Source organism: Nestor notabilis, unplaced genomic scaffold, assembly GCF_000696875.1.
Source record: "Nestor notabilis isolate BGI_N333 unplaced genomic scaffold, ASM69687v1 scaffold16467, whole genome shotgun sequence".
NCBI classification, from domain to species: domain Eukaryota; kingdom Metazoa; phylum Chordata; class Aves; order Psittaciformes; family Psittacidae; genus Nestor; species Nestor notabilis.
In genome coordinates, this window is record NW_009937983.1 from 1 (window position 1) to 22928 (window position 22928).

At 37.2% G+C, this 22928-nt stretch overlaps 1 protein-coding gene across 1 annotated transcript in view; it reads right to left on the bottom strand.

The window, feature by feature from the left end:
• Nucleotides 1-154: 154 nt before the first annotated feature.
• LY75 (lymphocyte antigen 75) overlaps nt 155-22928 on the bottom strand; it is a gene marked incomplete at its 3' end in the record, with an annotated part of 39227 nt that continues 16453 nt past the window's right edge. The window contains exons 14-31 of the mRNA XM_010019103.1: nt 20510-20591; nt 19904-19975; nt 17758-17881; nt 16869-16904; nt 16417-16592; nt 15545-15609; nt 14219-14295; nt 12973-13109; nt 11857-11962; nt 10319-10479; nt 9523-9656; nt 6823-7075; nt 5071-5239; nt 3728-3889; nt 2631-2753; nt 2006-2200; nt 1385-1605; nt 155-329 (exon numbers count right to left, since the gene is read on the bottom strand). Coding sequence (XP_010017405.1) covers nt 155-329; nt 1385-1605; nt 2006-2200; nt 2631-2753; nt 3728-3889; nt 5071-5239; nt 6823-7075; nt 9523-9656; nt 10319-10479; nt 11857-11962; nt 12973-13109; nt 14219-14295; nt 15545-15609; nt 16417-16592; nt 16869-16904; nt 17758-17881; nt 19904-19975; nt 20510-20591 — 2468 coding nt within the window. The remainder of the gene's footprint in view (nt 330-1384; nt 1606-2005; nt 2201-2630; nt 2754-3727; nt 3890-5070; nt 5240-6822; nt 7076-9522; nt 9657-10318; nt 10480-11856; nt 11963-12972; nt 13110-14218; nt 14296-15544; nt 15610-16416; nt 16593-16868; nt 16905-17757; nt 17882-19903; nt 19976-20509; nt 20592-22928) is intronic.

Below are 22928 nucleotides of genomic sequence, written 5' to 3' on the forward strand. Positions count from 1 at the left end.
CCTTTCCAACCCAAACCATTCTATGATCCTTGGTAGACAACTCCTCTTCAGAGGGAATCGTGTAGTATTTCAGCCTACATTTCTAGTTCTAAACACAACATGTAAATATAGAATAGATAAGACAACTACACAAAACATTAAAAATAACACTTACTGTTTGGAGGGCTATAGCAAATAGCACCTTCAGCAACATTTGTACATTTTGTACGATTCCAAAATCCTTTAGTATCCAACAAAACACAGTTCTCAGTAGTATTTGAGTTTTCTAATTCCCAAGGATAGTAGTCAAAGTCGCTTCCATCTGACCATTCAAAATTAGCTTTACTTCCCTAGTTAAAGAAAACAACCCATAACTTTTAAACCGTAGTATATGGTTGTGACTTAAATCCTGACAGTCATTAGTAAGTCATGTAGCAATATTTATCCCTTGTAAGGTGATACAGTGCAGGTGGCCTCATTTTCTAAATCCATACTCAATACATGTACAACACAGTTTGTATTTTCCAATGAATTCTTAACATAGAAATCCTGATTATTTGTGGGAGCTGAGAAAGCATGGCATGTTTGTGAGAAATTTAAACCTGTAATGTGCCTTGTTTTAGTCTACAGGGAACATTTTACTTAATTTCATCCTGCTGTTTCATTTAAATAGTCTGCATTCCTCACTATGAACATCATTAGATATAGTGCAAACTGCTAAACTGTCAAGATGGCCTCAGTGAGTACAGCTGGGCAGCTCGGGAATGGTTGGCTCCTACTGTAGATACACTGCTGGAAATCCATGACAATGAAGAGTCACTTGTGAGAAGTGGAGGGACCCGTTCAGACCAAAGAACAGGCAGAGGCAGCAAAGGTCTAGCAATTAGTATGGTCAGCAGTGTAAGGGCCCCAGGCTTTTGGCTCCAAGGTTAAGTAGACAAAGGGACAGGAAGATCTGCAGCTGCCTCCTTCTATGCCTCTTGGGAGGAGGGAGGCATAATTTGCTAGAGAGTCAGTTCCTGGAGACCCAGTCCTGACCTGGACTAAACAGGCTCCATGCAGCCTTGTCTTACTGTATTTGCAAATGGCATCTCATCCTACAGAAGGCCATAAAATCTGGAGCCTCTAAAGGTAGCACTGTAAATTGCACTTTTGTTGTCCTGCAAGGAATGATGTGGGCTATTCTATTATTTTAAAATGTCAAGGATTTGGAAAACTATCTTAGTGTGTCTACTTACACTAAAATTTAATATGCTTTATGTTACACGGGGTTGAAAAAGTAGGTAATTTACTACATTGAATAGAGATTCCAAGAAACTGGAAAAAAGCATCAGAAAGTATTTCATATCTTGTGCAGAACATTATTTACAAGCTGTTACTGATGCCACCAACAGTATATACTTACATCATGAATTGACAACCCAAGCCACAGAGGATAGCCATCCTGCTTGACAATATCTTCTAGAAATAACTGCTGTGATTCACTGTGTATGCTTGCTAAATCACTCCCATTTTGTTTGCATTCTCTCAATGCTTCATACCATGTTAACTTTTTCTGAAGGATTCTGTATGTTCTGTTTCCATGTGGAATAGACTCAGGCAATGGTGGTTTGTGCTGCTGGGGTTCTACGCAAAAGAATAAAAAGATGAGCTCTGTGTACCTCATTCATGTTATCACAAACACACACAAACACACACATTAAAATCCATCCATATAATGTAACTCAACCATTAAAGTGTGTGCTACAAGTCACTTACATGACGTAAGTTATCTTTTGCTATTTTGAACACTGTGAGCAGTTGATGGAGGAGTACAGCAAACACAATTCCTCCTGATTTATTATTACAGTTAGTATTACAGCAGTGATGCACAGGCTGACTATACAGCCCAAGAAACCCACGACAGGTGTGCCATGTGTTTCACTGGGAGCAAAACCAAAGCCTTTTAGTGGGTATCACAGAACTAGAATTTAAATTATAACCCTCATTCAGCACTCATTACTACATATAAATCTCTGCTACTTACCATTTTCAACTTTGCAGGCAAGAATACTGTATACATTATAGTGATGAGCATGCCAACTTTGAGAATAATTATAAATATCCCAAAAACCATCAAGATTTACACCAGCAAAAAAACTGTTCTTCTTTACGTTAGGTCTTCCCAGTCTCCAGTTATTGTAAGTCAGATAAGTTTCATCATACCACTTGAGAACTTTATCTGTAAAAAGCATTGCATATTTACTAAAACATTGGCATTATGTGTACAAATATAATTTAACTTTGAATATATTCATGACATTAACAGATATTCAGTCTAGAAAAAAATGCAGAGATACTCTCAGTTACTGTAAATCAGTTCCATATACAGTGCTAAATACGTTAGCATTACTCATCCAGGCCCTTTTACATTCTGCTTTCCAGGGAAATCAAATTTAGACTAAACAGAACATACTGGATCTAATTATCACTCAAACAGAAAGCATGTTGGGTTATTTTCTTCCAAATATAAATACAAATATAAAACATTATTATAGGTTTACATTCAGTTTGACTGCAGTTGTATACTGAAACATGCAATAAATATGTACCCAATGCTGCAAACTTTGTCTCCAATCCAGTTATTAAGAAACAAAAACCTTAAATCTTACCACTATCATCATAAATCACACCCAGCCAGACCCACGTAGCCAGACCACTGAATGAATGAAGCTGCTCAGTAACGAAATTATTCTCTTCTTCATCTCGAACACTCAGAACAAATGCTTCTGAGTCTGTTGAAAAATGTTTTAAATTACTTCCTTAAAAATTCAACTTTCAGTTACAATTTTTTTTCTATTACTGTTAATGGTTATTAAAGATAGGTCAAGAATGCATAAAGGCCTTTATAACAATAACAGACATCGTGAAAACAATTTTTAAAAGGTATGTACTATCAACAGTGTTTCCCCTGGTTTTGTGGATAACTGAAAGACATCAGCTCCAGAGATATTTGTGGGTCCTACTGTCACTTAGGTTACGTGTAGTAAAAATTCTCTGCATAGAACATAAAAATATCAGCAATCTTTCATTATCTTCTTGAACTGCCCTGTAGAGAAACAGTATTAAGAAACTGACTGAACCAAAATCAATGAAAAATTAAAACAGTTTCTGGAGAGATGCACGTCTGAAGTGCCATGAGCAATGGTTTAATAGAAGAGGGAAGCTGTCCCTACGTTTACACTTTGTTCAGGATGGACAGTAAAAGCCCATGTGCTTTCTTGAATTGGACTGTTTTAAGTTCATTTACTTTGTTCACTTAAGTGTTCCACACAGCAAGAGAGAGGAAAAAAACCTATGAAGTAAACATGATTGTAAAGCCAGACTGTTGCCACGGGGATAAAATTACCCAACCTATTTAAAATCTACTTATTATAAAGGAAAAAAACAACAATCAATCACTAAACCACCCACAACAAAAACACAAAACCAAGCAAACAACAAAACAACTTTCAGTTTTTCAGAGACCTCAGAATTCAACAGTTCCTAGCCGCTTCCCTCTCTCACATTCTCCTACCCATGCTCTGGCACTTTGTATCAGAGTAGTGCAAGGGCAAACACAATTAGGCACTGCAACACTAATGCGCATTTCCAAATGCTACAGCTTTTCTCAACACTCACTTGGCTGTCCTTGTAAGACAGTGACTCAGATCACATCTACCTCAAGCTGACATGTCCATAAATACCTGTCTTATGACAAAGTACTTACTCATTTTCTTGCATAAATGATGAGCTTCTTGAGACTTCATTTCTCTCCATCTATTTTTTGTTATCATGAAAGTGTAACAATTGTTTCTAAATGATATCCAGGGTGTATTTTTAATCTTATGTGGGCACTTAACTTGCGTAGCTTGTTCTTTTTCAATCTTCTCTAAGGAAAGGAAAGACAGCATGCAGGACACGACTTACTAATAACAACACATAGCCTGACACACCACATACTACCTTCTGGTACCAGCGAAAAACTTGCAAGACAATTAAGTGCCATCCTCTAAATGTGCAATACATTGTTGCTGTTTCTTCATGATGGTGATTTTTTTTTTTAAAGTATCGAAACCAGCAGTAAGCATTATCAAAGAATACAGGTGCTTACAAGTTTTCACAATTGTTATGCTATGTATTTTTAAGAATAAAATCCCTACATGAAAGTGCTAAGTGTGGGCCAATAACTAAAACCTCTGATTGCCTCTTGCATGAAGACAGATCACCGTAACAAGTAAGTGACTTCATAGCTGTCAACACATCTTTGTTCTGTGGCTTTACCTAATAGTTAAGTGAGAAGGACTCTTCCTGCAGTCACTGAAACTGCAAGCACAAAATAGTTAAGCATGTCATAATGCCAAGTATACACTTCACTGTGACTTAGTATGTACAACAATGGCTTAACTTTGTTCCCCTCACATTAAAAAACAAAAACCAACAAGCCAAAACAAATTATAATGGTCTCGTAAGGAAGAAACCTGTGATCTTTTTCACTTTTCAGAAAAGTGCTGTGCTACATATGTATCTCCTCCCCAAAGATGTCCTCCCTACCTGTCTTGCTATAATTGGTATATACTTAAAAGAGTTTTGTGAACTGCAGATGACTTTAATGTACACCTTTCAATTCAATGTCTACCTGCTATCTGTCTTCTCCATGTAGTCATGCACCTCCTCCTCCCTGTACAGACTTCCATGTCTGAAGAGATTTCAGGAGGTCCCAATATTAAGATGTATATAGTACAGAGGTAGCTGAATCTTCTCCCACATCCAAGTGGGGGAGATGAGTATGCAACAATCTTACAGAAATAGTGGAAAGGTAGAATCATGTAGGCAATATGCATGGTGCAGTCTAGCCCAATGTGCCCATGCTGAATTAATTTATAAGTAACGTGGATTAAGAGGAACAGGTTCGTGTCCTCTATGAAGTTTGCTTCTTTTTTTCTGGCACACAAATCACCCTGTCTGAGAATATGTAAGTTAAAAAAGTTCTAATTTTGAAGTTACAATCTGGAATTATCAAATATGTAATGTATAATTCAGCTTTTATAAATATTATGCTAGGATACATACTTTCTGATGCATAGCAAATAGCACCTCGATTTTCAGAGGAACAGTCAGAAGTTTTCCAAAAGCCATCGGTATCCAAAAACACACATTCTTCACTTGTTTCTTCATCATCTTCAGACCAGCGACTAAAACTAACTTGTTTCCCATCCAGCCAGCCATAATGTCTTCCACCCTAGCATTGTATAGGTAAAAGGGATGAGCTTACATAGTAAAAAATACTAGGTACAGAAAATGACATGATAATGACATGACAGTGGCTGGACTGGTAAGAACATAGGTCTCTGGTGAGAACTGTAAATGTTCCACTTCTCTTGTGATCTGATCTGCTGCTCAAAATATAACAAGCTTTATTATTTTAAGTTCTGCAGTTGCAAAAATATGAATTAGCTGAAGTGGATGTTGCATCATTTAAAGGCTGCATCATTTGCACCTGCAAATCAATGGTGGATATAATTATCTGGTGTTGGAAAACTGGTAATATCTGAGAATAAGTCTCAGTTACTCCACACTGAGTTGAAAGTAATTTATTAAATACTTAACTGATTTAATAAATGCATTCCTAAAAATAAGAAAAAAATCCCACATACAACAAGCACACCATTCTTGAAGAATCTTACATTTAAAAGTTTTCTTCAGGAAATCCCCCTGCCACTTTGTAATTTATCTCATATCTTTCTTTTGTGTCTGTGATTCCAGCACTGGAGTAACAAGTTCTGTTGACCACTTTCATTAAAATTTCCTTTCATGTGACTTTTTAATTGTGCACAAATAATGAAGTGTTGCAACTGTGAAAAGCCAGTGCATGCCCAAGTTCTGTGTAGCAAAATTAATCATTTGATCTTCACCTACAGATAAAGATTAAAAAGAGGATGGGAAAATATGTTGTCTGGTTTCCCCCATCTTCACTAACATGAAATGCCTGTTTCCTTTTAAAATACTCTCTACACAGTAAATACTCAAATCACTATTCCCCCTTCCCCGCTATGCCTAGAATACTCAGTAGCCCATTACCAACACAGGAAGACCATACCACCACAGATGCTGAGTGAGCACCATTAAGCTTTCCGGGTAAGGCACTTCTCAAAAACTTTTCCTTACAATGACCTCAAGACTTATGCTTGACAAAAAAGATAAACCCTGACAGCAAGCTCAAGCCATTTCATTAATAGCTGAGAGAGCTCTCCATCTACAATGAAGATCATTAAGAGGTCTTAAAAGCAAGCAGTACCTCCTCCACTGGTTTTTCCAAAGACATAACAAATGGAAGAAAAAAGAAAAGCCCACCAACCTGTCTCAGGGAAGTTTCCCTCTAACTATCTCCAGAAGAGTTCAATGATATGTTTTGGATTTTATTCGCCACTTCTAGTTTCTCCCTCTTAAAATAGGTTTTGGGCTGTCTGTCTTTCAGTGGCAATGGTATTAAATGGCAACGCTAATTACTTGTTCTTCATAAAAAAAGACAAAGATGATTTAACTATCTGCGATGCTGCCACCCTTACAATATATCCCTTCATCCTATCATCTCTTAAAAGAATTCTCTTCAGGGTCGATCCTTCCAGTGGACTTCAACACCTATGTAACTTGGACAACTGTAGATTTAGAACATTAATCTTGAGACCCTCCAGATGGTTATTCCCAAATGAAAACAGTTACCCCAGAAATCAATTTTTCATTGCATTTCTGTAACCTGGTTTGTATTTCACACAACTCTAAAAATTACCTTAAGCCACAGTCTGAGGGGAAAATAAAACTTACATCTCTGCTGAAAAGTCCAATCCACAGTGGGTAATTACAAAGGGCAGCCTGAACAGCAAGAAAAGCCTGCTGGAACTGATCTGTGATGCTAACCAGCTGCATCTGGTTATTTATGCATGCAGTCATTGCATCATTCCAGGACAAATTCTTCAGAATTATGATGTATTGAACATTTTGATAGCTCAATGTTTCATTAAGGATTTGCTCTGTCTGGTTATCAGCAGTTCCTATGCATAAGAAATCAATCCAGTTACTAGGTGGTTAAACACTGGAATACATTTTAAACCCCCAATTTCACTATAACAGACAGAAAAACCTGTTTCAATTCCCACAAACAAAAAAAGAAAAATAAAAAATACTAGATTTTGCTAATAATTATAGTTACAAGCAAGTATCTTTGATACTTTAGACAGAAAAATACATAAAAGAAAAAACAAGGATTACTTTCAGACAATCGATTTTTACATACATATCTCTTAATTTAGTTTCACATCTTCTTTTATTTGCTATTTTTAACTAATCGCAAAATAATGTTAAGAATTCTACTTGTTGAATTAAAAACATTTTACAATTTTAATTAAATATATGAACAGGAGAGAGCGACTGCTTTCTGCTGCAATACAGCAACAGATAAAACTTGATTCATTTATCTCCATGGAGAATGTGGATTTATGCTTATGCAAATCTAATGGGCTATGAAACTTGTTTAGCACAGCACAGTCCCAGAATACCTTACTACATCCGTGAGTATAGTTGGAATTTATTTTGCCTCCACATGTGCTTAACTAATTGCAGAAAATCCACCTTGCATAGGGAGGGGTATAATTCACTATTTATGCTCCAAGCACTGAGCATTACCAGCATCATACTTGAAGGCAGAGAGTTCAGTGATGTATAGCAACTGCAGTTACTAAAAGATGCAAACATTCCCATGAATGGCAAATTAAAGCATGCAAACAGGTAACCCCCAAAAACTTACACTCAAACAAAAATAAATTGGCTCTCTAAAAGGGAGAAAATCCCTGACATTTAAAATACCTCCAGCAGAAAAAGATTCATGGAGAAGGACAGAATCATACTATAAATAACAGGGTATAAATGATTTGATTGACTGACAGGGCCACTTTCCAAAATACAGGAAAACAGAAACATAGTATTAATTTGATATTTACAGCTTTTAATAGATCAGAAAAGTGACAAGGCTGAAACAGATTGTTTCAAGTGGTTTGTGTCTTGCTGCCAAATGCTTTCGCTTAGTAAACAGCTACAAAAAAAGAACCGTGGAACCAAGGGTGCCATCACACATCACAGGGTACCAAAGTGGAAACTAGGTAGTAATGGAAGTGTCCATTTCTGAAAGTAATTGGCAATGATTCACATCTCAAGAAGCTCTACAAATCACAATCATGCCAGTATTTCCAAGGAATATGAATCATCTTTTTCCCTAGGGTAAAGCCCCAGTCCAGGTTGGTGTGGACTCTCTCACAGCTGTCCCTGCACACTTCCAATGTGAACTATACTTAGAACACTAATACAACAATGATTTAAGACCAGACCAGACCAGGACACATTCTCTGGCAGTCCAAAAATGTTTCTCATTACACCTTCTACAGCTGTGGCAAAGAAGTGCTTAGTATTTTAGTCAGCCTACACCAATAATATAATGATCTACACATACATATAGTCAACCTCCTATTAGTAAGAATCCCCTTTTTCAAATTTTTATGACTACCTCTCTTCCATCCAGATTTCTAACATGGATACTTGGAATTTCAGAAGTATTTGGCACTGAAATAAAGAATATTTTTTGTGTTAAGGGTGAGGAATTATCTTTGCCTATTTGAGACTGAAGAAAGTGGGCATATCCTTCAGTGTTTTGCACAACTGTTGGTTTTCTTTAGAGTATTCTTGTGGGGTGTTTTTTTTGGTTTTTTGTAGAAGATAGCATGTTAGTGACTTAAAAGGATTATTTACATAGAGGAACGTACTCAGAAGTGGGTATGCTGAACATTAGCCAACAGCACTAATTAAACGTGTATAATAGCTACATGTGTCTGATCTGATTCCAGTAACTGCTATCAACCAAACCACCCAGTATTATTTTTAGTTTAGATTAAGAAAACCCACTCACACCAACAGATGTTGTGTTCCCTAGTATGAAGCTAGGGAAAGCTGCATCACTCTAATTTATCACTCTCCACATATGCCCTCAAAGTTTCTCTGGACAGACCAATTTCAATGTTAAGAGTATATGATAACTCATATTCTGATAGCACTAAAACCAACACAGCACTAAAACCAACATGTTTAAGTAGGATGGAAATATCGTGAGATTCCTTCCCAGGGCTTCTCACTTCTACAGTTCTGAAGAGGAGAAAGGGGTCACTGATATGACCTCTGTGCCCACAGAATATTAAAGCCCCGTCTGCTGAAGTATGGTTGCACTGAAACACAGAGTCTCTCAGGAAAGGCGATTCCCTCTGAACTGGGCTATGAAAAACAAAAGGGAAAATTCCGAATACTTGACAAAATAGGTCCCAGATACTTCTCCAGATACACTCTGCTTTTCCAAAATATACCTGCTCAGTCTCTACAGGAATCTTGCTCTTTAAGTGCAATAACTTACATGCATTAAAAGGCCTCCTGGAACATGCATCTTTACTGCAAATTCTGGCTTTCATTTATTTTGACTCTTCAGACTTACCTATAGGCCTCTGGCATATACCCAAGAAGTGCTTGTCTGCACAAGCAGTGAAATTCCATGTTCCAACATACTGTGATTTGGGATCATTGAGGATTACACCACACTGATTGTTAAATTCTTCATCAAAAAGCTGAAAACCAGAATCAAATAAGACATAAACAGACATGTGTAGAGAAGGGGAAGTAACATGAGGTTAGGAGAACCTGAGCTGTCTGAACTTGTTTAAGAAGTTTTAAAGAAGTGGTGCAATACAGCTTACCTATTTTATAAACACCACCACGTGCCTGGACACAAAAGTAATTCATAAATCAAACACAGGGGAGAAAAAAAAATTAAATTATCTAACACTTATAATAAATCCTGTTTGTAGGTGTGATTTGATTACATTTCTAATGCTTCACCTTGGGTAGAGCAGCAAGCAAAATACAATGTATAATGGTTTACAGATACATTCTAAGTGTAACTGAATCAAGAATTACTGATGACACCTTTCAGATGACTGTGTTCATGTAGTCTTTAATTTGCAAACAGAAGTTCCAGAAGAGCAATTAAATAGTTGTTTCAGCTTTTCTCCTTCACTCTTCAGTGTTTCACATCTCAGTTCAGAAGTTGTCATCCAAATAAAGGTAAACTCCATTATCATCAGTCACCCTGTTTGCCAATTAAAACCACTAACTGGGGATTTTGTCTGTTACAGATTTTTTTTATGGCTTTTTTTTTTTTCCTTTTTTAATATAGTCAATATTTCAAATTTCATTAGTCAATCAAGAAAAGTCAAAAGTCAAAACTTACATCCAGTGGAATTTTCCTTAATCTTCCTGTCAGGAGTGGGTGGAAGTTACTATACAACAGTCTACTCTCATCTATCCATTTGTTTTCCCTTGTGCTGAACAGAAACTGCAAACCAATCCAAATATCTTTTGGCATACCAGGAAGCAAGGATGTTATATAATCTGTTGGTCAGAGCAGTAAATGTACATATTGTAACAATAGTAAACATCTGAAAAAAGGCTTCACATAAACAAAATAATGCAACCCCCATCTGTATTAACTTAATGTTCCTAGCACTTTATGGTTGTGAAATGCTTATCTTCCCTTCCTTCCTTAACACCTTTCATATTGATTTTATCTAAAAGGAGCAGAGTATTGGTATTTGTCCTCCAAATTCTCAGATGAGAAGCAGATAGTGGATTTAACCTGTTTCTCTGCACACTACTCACTACTTGGCATTCTTGCACTTATATCAAAATTTCAGAATCTGCTTTTCCACAGGCCTGCAAGATCTTCTGTTGTATCCCTGCAGAGATAATAGAAGAGCTCCCTCCTGTCCTCTCTGAATTGACGGAGAAAGTCTTATTTCCCATCTTCCTCTCCTATTGAAGTATATCATAAATCAGAACCATTTCTTGGATTCTGACAGGGTTTGCCCACCACATAAACGGAGAAAGCAGGACAGGACAAAGGCAGTCAGGTTTAGTTTGGGGGGGGTGGGGGTGGGAATCAGCCAGGAAAACCTTAAATCAGACCCCTCTTGGTAAGCATTCTGGCACAAAAGAATGGGGTTCAGTAATCCCCCAGGCACCAAAGACATTCACTGAACTTGTCTAGATTAGGAAGACAAATAAAAGCTATGTAATTAGCTACTGCTGACATGTCTTAACTATTGGCCACATGCCAGACTAGCTGCAACCTATTTTCTGAGCTAGATAAAGCCATTGAAGATTTACATGTCAGAGCTAGCCAGCCACCTAATGCCACTGGGAAGAGCAGAAGCAGCCTAAAGAAAGAGGCATGTTTTTGTTTGGTTTGGTTTTTTTTTTTAAGAGGACTGTGCCTTCCTTCCATACAGGTGGCCTCCACTGCAGGGAGGAAATTAAAACAAACAAGAAATAACAGCAACAGTTCCATATGCACTAAATCAGACAAAAGATCCTGCTATGTAATATTTCAGAATCGCCATTGCAATCTTAAAAGCATCCAAACCCACACAGGTCTCAGATATGTATATTCCTGTATGGTTATAACCCTATTCCTCCCCAATAATATCAGTTAAAAATAACTGCTATTCAGCTGCTGCCTGCAGGCACACTAGTGGCCTCCTAGTTGCTTTTCAAACTGGCTCAAATATTTGCTGACTGCATTTCCATGTTATGTTTCCAGTGATACAAACAAGAACAGACAACACATTTTTACTTGGTCTTAGATTTTTAGAATGCTCCCACTATGTCAGTAGATAATCAACTGATTTTATGCTCAAATGCTTAAGCAAGACTACACTGAATTTGGAAGATAAGCTGCATATTAAAAGTGCCCCCAGTTCACCATCATACCTTGCTCAGCTTGATTTGAGATAGATGGAAGAGAGCCTCCAAAAGTTACACACTTTTCATTAGCTGCATTAAATGTTAAATATTCGGGTTTCATCTTTAGAAAACACTGCAAAACAAACATAATGAAACTGATTGTCATCATACCATTGCTTTCTAAGAATAGGTTCTTAAACCAACCCTAAAAATTCACTTCTCACTTCCTGCAATAATATGTAAATTTTTTCCTTAGAAAGCAAGGGAAGTAGCTGTATGCATTTCTTACTAGATTTAACAGGATAACTAAATATAAAATGATCCCACTGACTAACTCCTCATTCACTGAGGATTAGAATTCAGTAATTTTTAATCAGCTACATCAGGATCACATACCGTTTTAAGACTGAGAATTCACACATGAAGTCTAAAGCCAGACACAGTTGGGCCATGAACCTGTATTGTAATGCATTACATTTTAGGAGAAACTACGTGGGAACTTGAAAAGCTACGTTCTGCAATGATATGAATTAAATTTGCAAACCATGGCACAATGTAATGTGCTGATTTGATCTGAGCTCCTTCTTATATACAGAATAATGGTGGACCAAATAACAGGAATCAGTCTCAGTAAGACTTTACATAACCGCCTTAAAACATAGTACTGAAATATACTATACTATGGCTTCTGACTTGTTGGTTCATTCTAAAAGCTGCTTCTATCTCTTAAGTAAGTCCTTAAGGCAGGAAGCAGTCTGCCAGCTTGCTGCCTGCCTATGATTACTCAGCGATAGAATAAGGACACTTCTGCCACAGAAACCTCATCCTCTCCCTTTCTAATCCTTCTCTTCCTCCAAAGCAGAGCCCAACATTAGACAATACAACTAATGTTCTTGGACTTAAACATGCAGTAATGGGAAAGTTAAAAACCTGAAAATTACTGCTTTGAAATGAAGAAACCATCAATCCCAAATCAGGGACCAAGCAGTGGGGGAGATGGTTTTAACCATATCATTTTCAAAAGCCACCTTCCAGTCTATTCCGTAACAGAGGGGCTACTTCCTCACTTCCTTCAGCAGGGCACTCCAGCTTACTGGACTATGAAAAACAGTGAAGGATGATCGATCTGTATTATCTCTGTACCTTATTCCGGAACTGATGCCAACCTTTAGGGCAACCTCCTCTGACTGGGCGGTAACTGGGATCATGTTTCTCTAGTAAGGAGGCATTATTTTTTTCACAGATGAATGGCAGTTTTGCATTACAGTTAACTGGGTAGTCTGCAGAAATAGAATTTTTAAAAAACAGTTATGGTAATGCCTATCACACTCCAACTGCCATTCATGCTTTATGACATGACAAAGACCAGTCTGAAGGGTAGTTCTCTTCAGTGCAACCATGGTGAATACTATGCAATCTAAAGTAATAAAAGTAACAACAGAGCAAAAGACAAACATAAATGATTTCTATCAGACAGTAATACAATATTCCTAAAGATCCAGATGCTGATCCATTACTTCCAGTAGTAACACTTCATATAGGCGGACAACTTCAAAACAGAAAAATGAAATAGGAAGATTCTGAATATGAGGGCTAATACATTGTGGCATAGAGGGTGTGTGACCTAAAGGTCATTAAAGCCAAAAGTGATCCTTTAACATTCATATGGACAGTGTCTGGCCTATGCTGCTTTATATGACTCCTATAGTAACTGGACTGGCTTCCCAGTCCAGAGCAATTTTTGGTTAATAGGGATGAACACAGGTCAGCAACACAGAACCAATAATGCAGATAATGTGCTTTAAAGTGGAAATGGTAGTAGACAGGAAGAACTATTTGTTCTCCAGGTGTTACATATTTTCCCCAATATAAAACAATTGTCAAAAAACCAAAGAAGCTCAAAGTACCACCAGGTGGCATTTCCATTATTTTGTGTACCTCTTCCAGTATGACTCCACTACTTAATGAAATTTGCATCTCCAGATGTATATGCAGTTGCAAGTATTCAGTCAAGCTCCACTACCTAACACAACACTAAGACTTAATTTCCAGAGCTCAGAATATGTAACATAAACATAAAAAAAGGTAACCACCAAAACCAAATTTCATCTATAACTTATGTTGTAAGAAGAGTGACGATCAATCTTAAAAATTTGTCATCTGAATTCAGGTTTGCCTCTGGTCATCAAGAAATATTACCATGGCTTCCACTATAAGGAAGACATAAATGATTCAAAATTCAATCAGATCATCATCAAGAGGCCAGTCACTCCTAATTCAGTATCAATTTGCATCCAATATAAGAGTTTAGGCAGAACAGTAATGACCTTCTTCTTTTTTTAAATATAATAATGTCAGAGAGGGGTGACAAAAATAAGAAGAGCCTTACCTCTATACCAGTTTTTTCTAGAAACATACCAGCAATCTCTCAGGAATCGATCATGGAAGCGTGAAAATAACTGTAAACTGGATATAAACATTTCAGAGTCAATCTCCAGTCCAATGGGATCTTCAAGTGGAAACTCTGATAGCAATAGAGCCAGTGCAAACAAAAGTTTGGGCTGGTAACTGTTTCTAGGATATGCCCTACAGCACTGAAAAGGACAGAGGGGGAAACACTAAACTAGGAACAAATATGTGGTAGATTCAGTAGTCATGTACCATGCCCAAATTAACTTTGTTGAGGAGATGTACAGAACAAGGGTAGGAGGTTATTTACCACCATGCTGCAACTGCAAGACACTGTCAGGAAAAGCGAGGAAAATGGGTAATAGCCCATTCTATTTTCACAGTAATATTTCTATAGCATTTCAGAAAGTGAAGATTTTTCCTTGTAAGAAGGCCATGATCCTTTACTGCAGCCACAAATAGCAAAATGCAAGGTTTGCTGTGAGTCATCTCAGCTCCACAGGGCTATACTATAAGCCCTCCAAGACTTCAGCATTACTTAGCTGGAAGAGTGATCTCTCAAGCTAATTTCCAGTTCCCTGTTCCCAGGTACTTTTGGGATATCCTCAGAGGCAATAGACAGGGATTTTTAAAATTTTTTTATCAGTTCCCTGATTTCTAAAAGAACACAGAACTGGTCTTAAAAATCCAATAAAAGCATTTTAAAAGATCAATGGAATACAGTGGCCACTAGGACCACAGATTTCAAGGATTCACATGTCAAGACTAAGATGTCAAAGCTCAATATCCTGAAATCTAGAGGCTTTCATAGACACACAAGAAATGGATTATGAATTCAGTTATTACTGTCATTATGAATTAAATTTTTGATGTCTACAATGCCTCTAATGGGAATAGAACTCAGAATTTGTTAGCTAATTGAAACAGTTCAATAATATTTTGAAATATACCCACTTTCTAATTGGACACCCATACTGTCTCAACCATTATTTGCTTTTTCTGAGCACTACTAAGTTCTGCTCTCTCTGGTTTAGATATTCTATGGTTTAAATTTAGCTGGCAAGAACATGTGTAGGTACATGTGAACAAAAGCAGAGAGCAACAGTCACTGAATAATGCTGTATTTTTTTCTAGCTTAGTTAAAATTACTTTTCTTACTTCTTTGGGACGATACAGAAGAGGTATCCCCTTTTACAAACTTCAGGATAAAATATTTTCCTTTGGAAACTATTCTAGTTAACCATATTCCTAAAAAGCACATTAAAAAAAAGCTTTCAATAACGCATCCCATAATTACTCTACATACGGTGAATGATAACTGTAGCCATAATCAATAAACTTCAGCCACCACTTCTGTTCACTGTTTGATAACTGTGGAAACAACAAAAAAACCCCAGTATTTTACAACCCATAGAGAAAAAGCTTCAGTCTCTATCAAGGATAAATCAATGACAAAACTAATTTACATTTTAAATGTTTCTAAAATGTGCAGGAATTATTATTCTTCAGCAATAGGAAAGAATACAGTTCAAGATAAATACGCCAAGTAAATAGACCCCTGCACCTACTAGAAAAAGAAGCTGTATTTTCCACTGTGCTGCATAAAGCTACAGGACATCTTGCAGCACTGTCTTAAGGATGTCCTAGATACATCATTACCACAAAATTCTTAGCAGGAATTCTACCAGACGACTAGGACTTGAAATGCTTTGGTAAAGTTTCACGTACTTTCATGCTTTGAACACTACAAAACCATTCCAGTAAAGTCTATCAGACCATCATGCATTTCTAATTCAATCTTCTCATCAGGTGAAAAATTACATGCTGTCCTGAGCATAAAATTAAGAACGGGCACAATTGTTAGTGAAGTATTTGCAGACAATGGGATGCTTACATGGTGGTCCTATGTGCTATGACACTCTCTGTTCTCCATTTGGAGGTTTGTTTTTGGTTTTGGCTTTTTTTTTCTCATGTTATTATGGCCACTTTTAAATTTAAAAATTCTTTTACAAGACAGACACTAAAATAATTTTTTTAGTCAATTATTATAGTCTAAAAACTATTAAAACTATTAAGGCCAACACAAAAAAGAAAGAAATTAAGGATTATCATCTTCTTACATTGGAAAAAAATTCCCTGTAGTGGAAATTATCTGTTAGACAGATTACACCCCCTTACCTTTTCTATTTGAGACAGTATTGTCCTGAGTTTGGGGTAAGACTCCACAGAGGCTAAATCACTATCATTTTTTTGACAGTAGAAAATAGCTTCCTGGAAGCTCACGTTTTTATCTGGTACAAACCACAGCTCTGCTCCATCAACAACAAGTGGGGCTCCATGAATTCCAATTTCATCTATGCAGAAGAAATACCACACACGTAAGAAACCAATTTAAAAAAAAAACACTCGGCTTTTTGTTCCTGAATGTACTAAGAAATTTCAGTTTGGTATTGGGAAAAGCCAATACTCCTTCTTGCATTCTCAGCTCTCTCAGAATCAAATTCTATCAGTCATGACCTTGGCTGGTATCAAACAGGTATTACCATAGTAATATAACAAAACTAATAAAAGATACAGAGTATTAACAACTATATACACATAGCGGAAGAGTACACAGAAAGCCCATTTACCTGGTATATACCACTCAGGCGTCTTTGGAGTGCTACCTGTTCAGAGGGAAAAAAGGGAATAGTTACTTGAAGTTCACCTTCTAACAAGACCATGGTCACCAATAATGGAAGTGATTATATTGATGCTTCTCAGTATGCATGATGGGAAAAATAGAAGAAGGAAATCATACATAGGTTTGACAGTTCAAAATAAGCTGCTGCAAAACTAATGGGAGTTTTACACACTTCAGTCTTAAACATCTGTGGGTTTTTTCCTCTCAAGCAGAATACAAGCATCAAAGTAGTATCTTCCCATAACAATAAAGTTTTATCCCCTGAAATGCCTTTTAATAAAAAACCAAAGCAGGAAAGCTTACTGGATTACAGCACTTTTCATACTGCATGGAAAAACCTTTATCTGTGCAGATACGCCACGCCATTATTTTGTATTCCCACTCCTCTGTCTCACTACAATGAGGAGCTAGTACACCAGTTTTACCAGAAGGCAGCTCATTCACTTAAGGCTGAATCAAACTGTACACCCAAGAAGGCTGTGGTCATATAGTTATAAATATCACTAAGAAAGACTAAGTGAAGTCCACAAATGCTGCAACTCAGTGGCTTATATCACCTCACCTAATAAGAAGCCACTTCTCACTTCACAGGACAAGAAAAAATACAGGAGCAGTGACACTGCTCGTGGTCATTTTCTGATACATCTTTGAATATTCTGAGTGCACATCTGTTTGTGACAGAGGTGAGACATCTCATACACTGTCCTCTTAGCAGTTCAGAGAGGAAATGATAAAATATGGTTTGCAAAGTTTCTGTTATTGGGCAATAATGACAACTCAGTGGTAATAAATAATAAACTCTTTCATATAAATCAGCGGATGTAACTGCAGTTTACCTTTTGTTATCTGGCAGACCCATTCAAGTTTAGCTTCGCAATCAAAAGGCTTAAAGTAAAATTCCAGGTCTCTGCCTTCATGGAAATAAAATCTCCAAAAAGATCTCCGTGAAAACTGAGAGGTCTGTATACAAGTAGAAACAGAGAACTAATTTAGTATGGCATAGGCCTCTGAAACAGGACATGAAACTGTATTTAAAAGGTACTTTGGCAAAGTCAGTGTATTTTATTGTGGCACTAGCCCCACAACTTATTTTGCAAAAAATGAGCAGATACAACTGTAACACTTCAACTATAATCCCCCATGCTAGCCAAGCTTGTGAAGCATTTAGGTAAAGGTCTTAAGGTCAGTCTAAACACACAAGTCTCTTCTTACAATGTTGTTTCTTTGGGGTTTTTTGCACCACACAGTCTCATTGATGCTTATTTTTGAATTATCTGTTGCTATTTGTTGTCCTGAAATTATTCTCATGTCTGCTCAAAAGAAGAAACCATCTGAACTGGCAGAGAAATAATATTTCCTATTTAAGATTATATCTTATGATCAAGCTTAAAATCTGGTATCAACTCTTGGTGATCTCTCCAATAAGGAGAATTTTCTATCACCTAGTGAAAGAACATGTCTATACCTAACAGGTAGGTGAGGGAGGTTACTATATTCACAGCATCCCCTTCAAACTGCTCTCCTCTTCTCTAGAATTTTCAGTAGCTTAATGCTGACAGCTTCTTGGCCTGGTGTCGTGAACAAAGCAGAACAGAACAAGGGGAAATGTCTGTGAACAGAAGCAAAGGGATGCAACTACCCTTTCTTCCAGTAAATCCTAACAACAGAGGTGGTTCTAATTAAGTTAAAAGAAATGGTATTGGAATGATCTTACAAAAAGTCACATGATTCATAAAAGTTATAGGTCATTTTAAAATTCAAACTATCAAGCCTAAATTAAGCGATGAAGAAGATAAATAGGAATAAACCAGAGGCCTGACATTTTGATTAAAAACTGACAGTGCACTTAAAAAAGAAAATAAGGAAATACATACAATAGAATCACGGAATAGATAGGGTTGGAAAGGACCTTAAGATCATCTAGTTCCAAACCCCCTGCCATGAGCAGGGACACCACACACTAAACTATGTCATCCAAGGCTTTGTCCAACCTGGCCTTGAACACCTCCAGGGTTGGAGCATTCACAACTCCCTTGGGCAACCCATTCCAGTGCCTCACCACCCTCACTGTAAAGAACTTCTTCCTTATATCTAATCTGAACTTCCCCTGTGTAAGTTTGAACCCATTACTCCTTGTCCTACCACTACAGTCCCTAACGAAGAGTCCCTCCCCAGCATCCTTGTAGGCCCCCTTCAGATACTGGAAGGCTGCTATGAGGTCTCCATGCAGCCTTGTCTTCTCCAGGCTGAAAAGCCCCCACATTTTCAGCCTGTCTTCATAACAAAGGTGCTCCAGCCCTCTAATCATCCTTGTGGCCTTCCTCTGGACTTGCTCCAGCAGCTCCATGTCCTTTTTATGTTGAGGACACAAAAAAGTGAGGTCTCGCGAGAGCAGAGTGGAGGGGCAGGATCACCTCCTTCGACCTGCTGGTCGCGCTTCTTTTGATGCAGCCGAGGATATGGCTGGCTTTCTGGGCTGCGAGTGCACACTGCCTGCTCATGTTGATTTCTCATCAACCAACATCAACAAACACAAACACACACTCTATCCTAGCTACTGCAATCACCTACTTTAGGTTTCAAACATTTTCTTAATTTGCAGTACAGAAAAAGTTACTGGTAGGGCACTGTTTGCTTTTTTAGACTCTACTTCGCATCCTTAAGTGTAATATACAAGAGATACATAGTACGGCATTATGCAACAGAGAACATCATTGTTACCAAAATATTCTGTGGTTCAAAAGAAGTCTTACGAAAGTTTATCATTAATCACAGAACTTGGTTTGTAAAAAAACCTGGTCAAATAAGGAAAAATTTATAATAGGTGTATACTGGTAAAGGGAACACTGGCAACTTTTTCACTATGCAAAGAAAACATGTAGGCAGTCAACCTAAATTCAGTATCTGGCTGGCAAAAATTTTTTTTTCCAAGTACTTCCATGTAAAAACATGCACACTGTTATTAAAAACCTTGAAACTAACCTTTAATGCAGCACAGTCTCTTGTATCATATTCATCTTCCAGATAATCGAGTGGCATAACAACACTGGTTACCTATCAGATGGAGAGGATGAAAGAAGCATTACTTCATGGCTGTTTTTGCAACAGTTATCCCCAGAGACAACCACTGAAATCTAGGATCCCACTATATTTATTACTATTAAAATACGTGTTACATGGCAGTTACTGGATCAGTTTTGAGTCTGTGAACCTGTTACCTGGGGGGAACTCACAATTTCAGGCAAATAAATCAATTACAGTAAGGAAGGTAACTTTGGAGCAGCCTGACCTATCAAGGAGACAAACCGATAAACCCTTCCCTCTGTGGTGGCATTGAAGTTATTTTGTTTCCTACTATATTTCTGTTAAGATATTTTAATGCAATAGAGACAGAAATCGGGTCAACCTTATTAAAGATACGTTTTTAACTGGAAATCTGCTTGCATGGCAGCTCTTAAGTGCACAATCTTTGTTTGAATTATTCACCTGTTGGAGGATCTACCGTATTTTAATTAAAATATTTACCAATTTACAGTCCAAGCTGAAACAAACCAGGACATGATGTTTCCTGGTTAGAAGTTAACTTACGGGTTTATCATCACTCCATTGCCAGGTTCCCAGAGAATCTGGACTCCTCTTATTCATTCCAATCCATACCCATCTGTCATTGCTGTAAATAAACAAGAAAAAAAATCTTAAACCAAGTATATGGTTCAGCTGATTTAATAGAAGGACTGACAGTATTACTTAGGATCAAGCAGCAAAACCAGAGGTTTACTACTCCAAGTTGCAGCAGTTCAAATTAAAAATGGGTGTTAAGGGCTAGAACCTCTTCTATACTTTTCTTTAAGAAGATCTGTACGTTGTCATTCCCTGAGCACAGAATAAAACTAAGTAAATTGCGTAATTCCTTTGTCCACTGCATCACCACTTCATTAGTTGTCACTTGATATAAAGGTTTCTTTTCTACACTTTTCATCCAGAATCACACACACAGTATCTGTCTTGCTTCTTTCTCTTGTCCATCTCGGGTCATCTCTCTATACACCATCAGCTCAAATGTACTCTTCCTCAAACCACACGAAAACTACTCATACAGAATAACTGGCTTCGTATTCCTCTCAAATTTGTCAGTGACATAAATAAACCAAGCATGGGCATGTATTCCAATTCTATACCTTCATAAAAGAGGCATAGAAATAAATGAGCACATAACACCACTGACTCCAATGCTTACATAAAAGAATGGCAGTAGATAATTCATCCCACTTTACAGGACTACAATCAGAACTGTATTTTTTTTTCCTCGATTTTACTTTTTCGTTTATTATAAGCAGGGCATGCTTAAATTCAAAATTTCAGCTATGCTCCAAGATACAAAGTTGCCCACAAAAATGAGTTTACAATGTAAATTCTTAAATCTGCAATATCAGCATTTACCATACTCTTTAACTACTGCTTATGATACTATATATTGTGTTATAGATAGTATAACACCATGAAATATGTGCTGGTCAAACTGCAAGGTTAGTTCTGTATTGCAATCTCTCCTTCTCAGAGCATCAATTTTGTGCTACACAATGAAGTTTTACAAGAATTCAACCCAGTCTGCTATGCTGCCCAAGAAAGGCAATAGATACTTTACTGAATGATGGTTTCAGTTGGAAGTAGCAGACCCTGACTATTTTCTATGAAATCACAGACTACATGAAACCCTACTGCAACAGACCTGTGGAAAACACACTCTGATCCAAGTGGTCTGACGGTGATAGTCAAACATTGATGCCACCATACAGTGCTCTTGTAAAACTCTATCAGAAGTACTATTCCATAAATTCATGTAGTAGCAAATACAGAGAAGGAATACAGAATATTTGAGGAAATTAAGAGTTTAGGTTATTAACAAGGGTTAAGCATTTTCTTGTCTAACATTGACAAAGATAGACAGGGAAAGGATGAAATTATTCTTTACAATATATTAGAAGATTAAACCCCCAAGAAGAGAAGCTATTTATAGTAAAAAGAAGGAACCACAACTCAGAAATAAATCTAGGCTCAAAACTGGAAAGAGATGTCTGACCAGCAGAGGTCAGAGTTCCGAAAAAGATCCCAAAAAAAAGTGCTGACAAATCTAAAGTGATTTTAACACAGAACTTGGAAAGTTTATGAAAATAATGTTATTACATGGAGGGACAGACCCAGACCCAGGCTTACCTGCATAAGCAGTGTTATGAAATCAAGGTGTAATGTTAAGAAATTCTTTGGCAAGACTGTGCCACTGCCTTTCCACACGTACTACCATAGAGAAGCTAAATTGAGCCTGACATGGCTGACAGTGCAACACCAACAAACACCATCTTAGCCAGAGTATGAGAAGGGCAACAACATTTTATTTAGTAGGGTTCCCATTGAAAGAAAAGCATCAACCAACGTATCTTTTTTTTTTCTCTCAACTCCAGTATTAATTTTCTGACATTGCTGTGACAGTGTGATCACACTGCTGTGATCTTATCACAGTGAATAGCCATCTGGCTTTTAATAATACCACTAAGGAGCCTTTAAAGAGTCTAAATGCCCCATATCACTCCAGAGGGAAAACTGTGAGCCAAACATTCACAGCTGTCAAGCAGCTATGTGGCTTTTGACAATCTGCCTTTAGGATTTAATTTTTCTGACTGTTCTTTCCAATTATGAATCAGACATTGCTTAACCCTCCTCTGCAAATCATCACCTACAGGCTTAGTGCAGATTAAGCAATTGATCATCACAGAGGAGTATCTGCTAAAAAGAAAACTTGAGACACTCATTTCAAAAGGATGTGCAGTAATTATCTGAGGAACTACTGCCATTTTTCAAAGTCTTTCAACCTATATTTGGCTTTTATGTAATGAAAAAAGAAATAATTAAAAAAAAAGTTAAAAGTATGTCAAGTCAAGAATTTCTCCAGCTTATCTCCCAATTTACAATTACAGGCCTACAAAAGTTACAATGTTTTCCAGCTGACTGG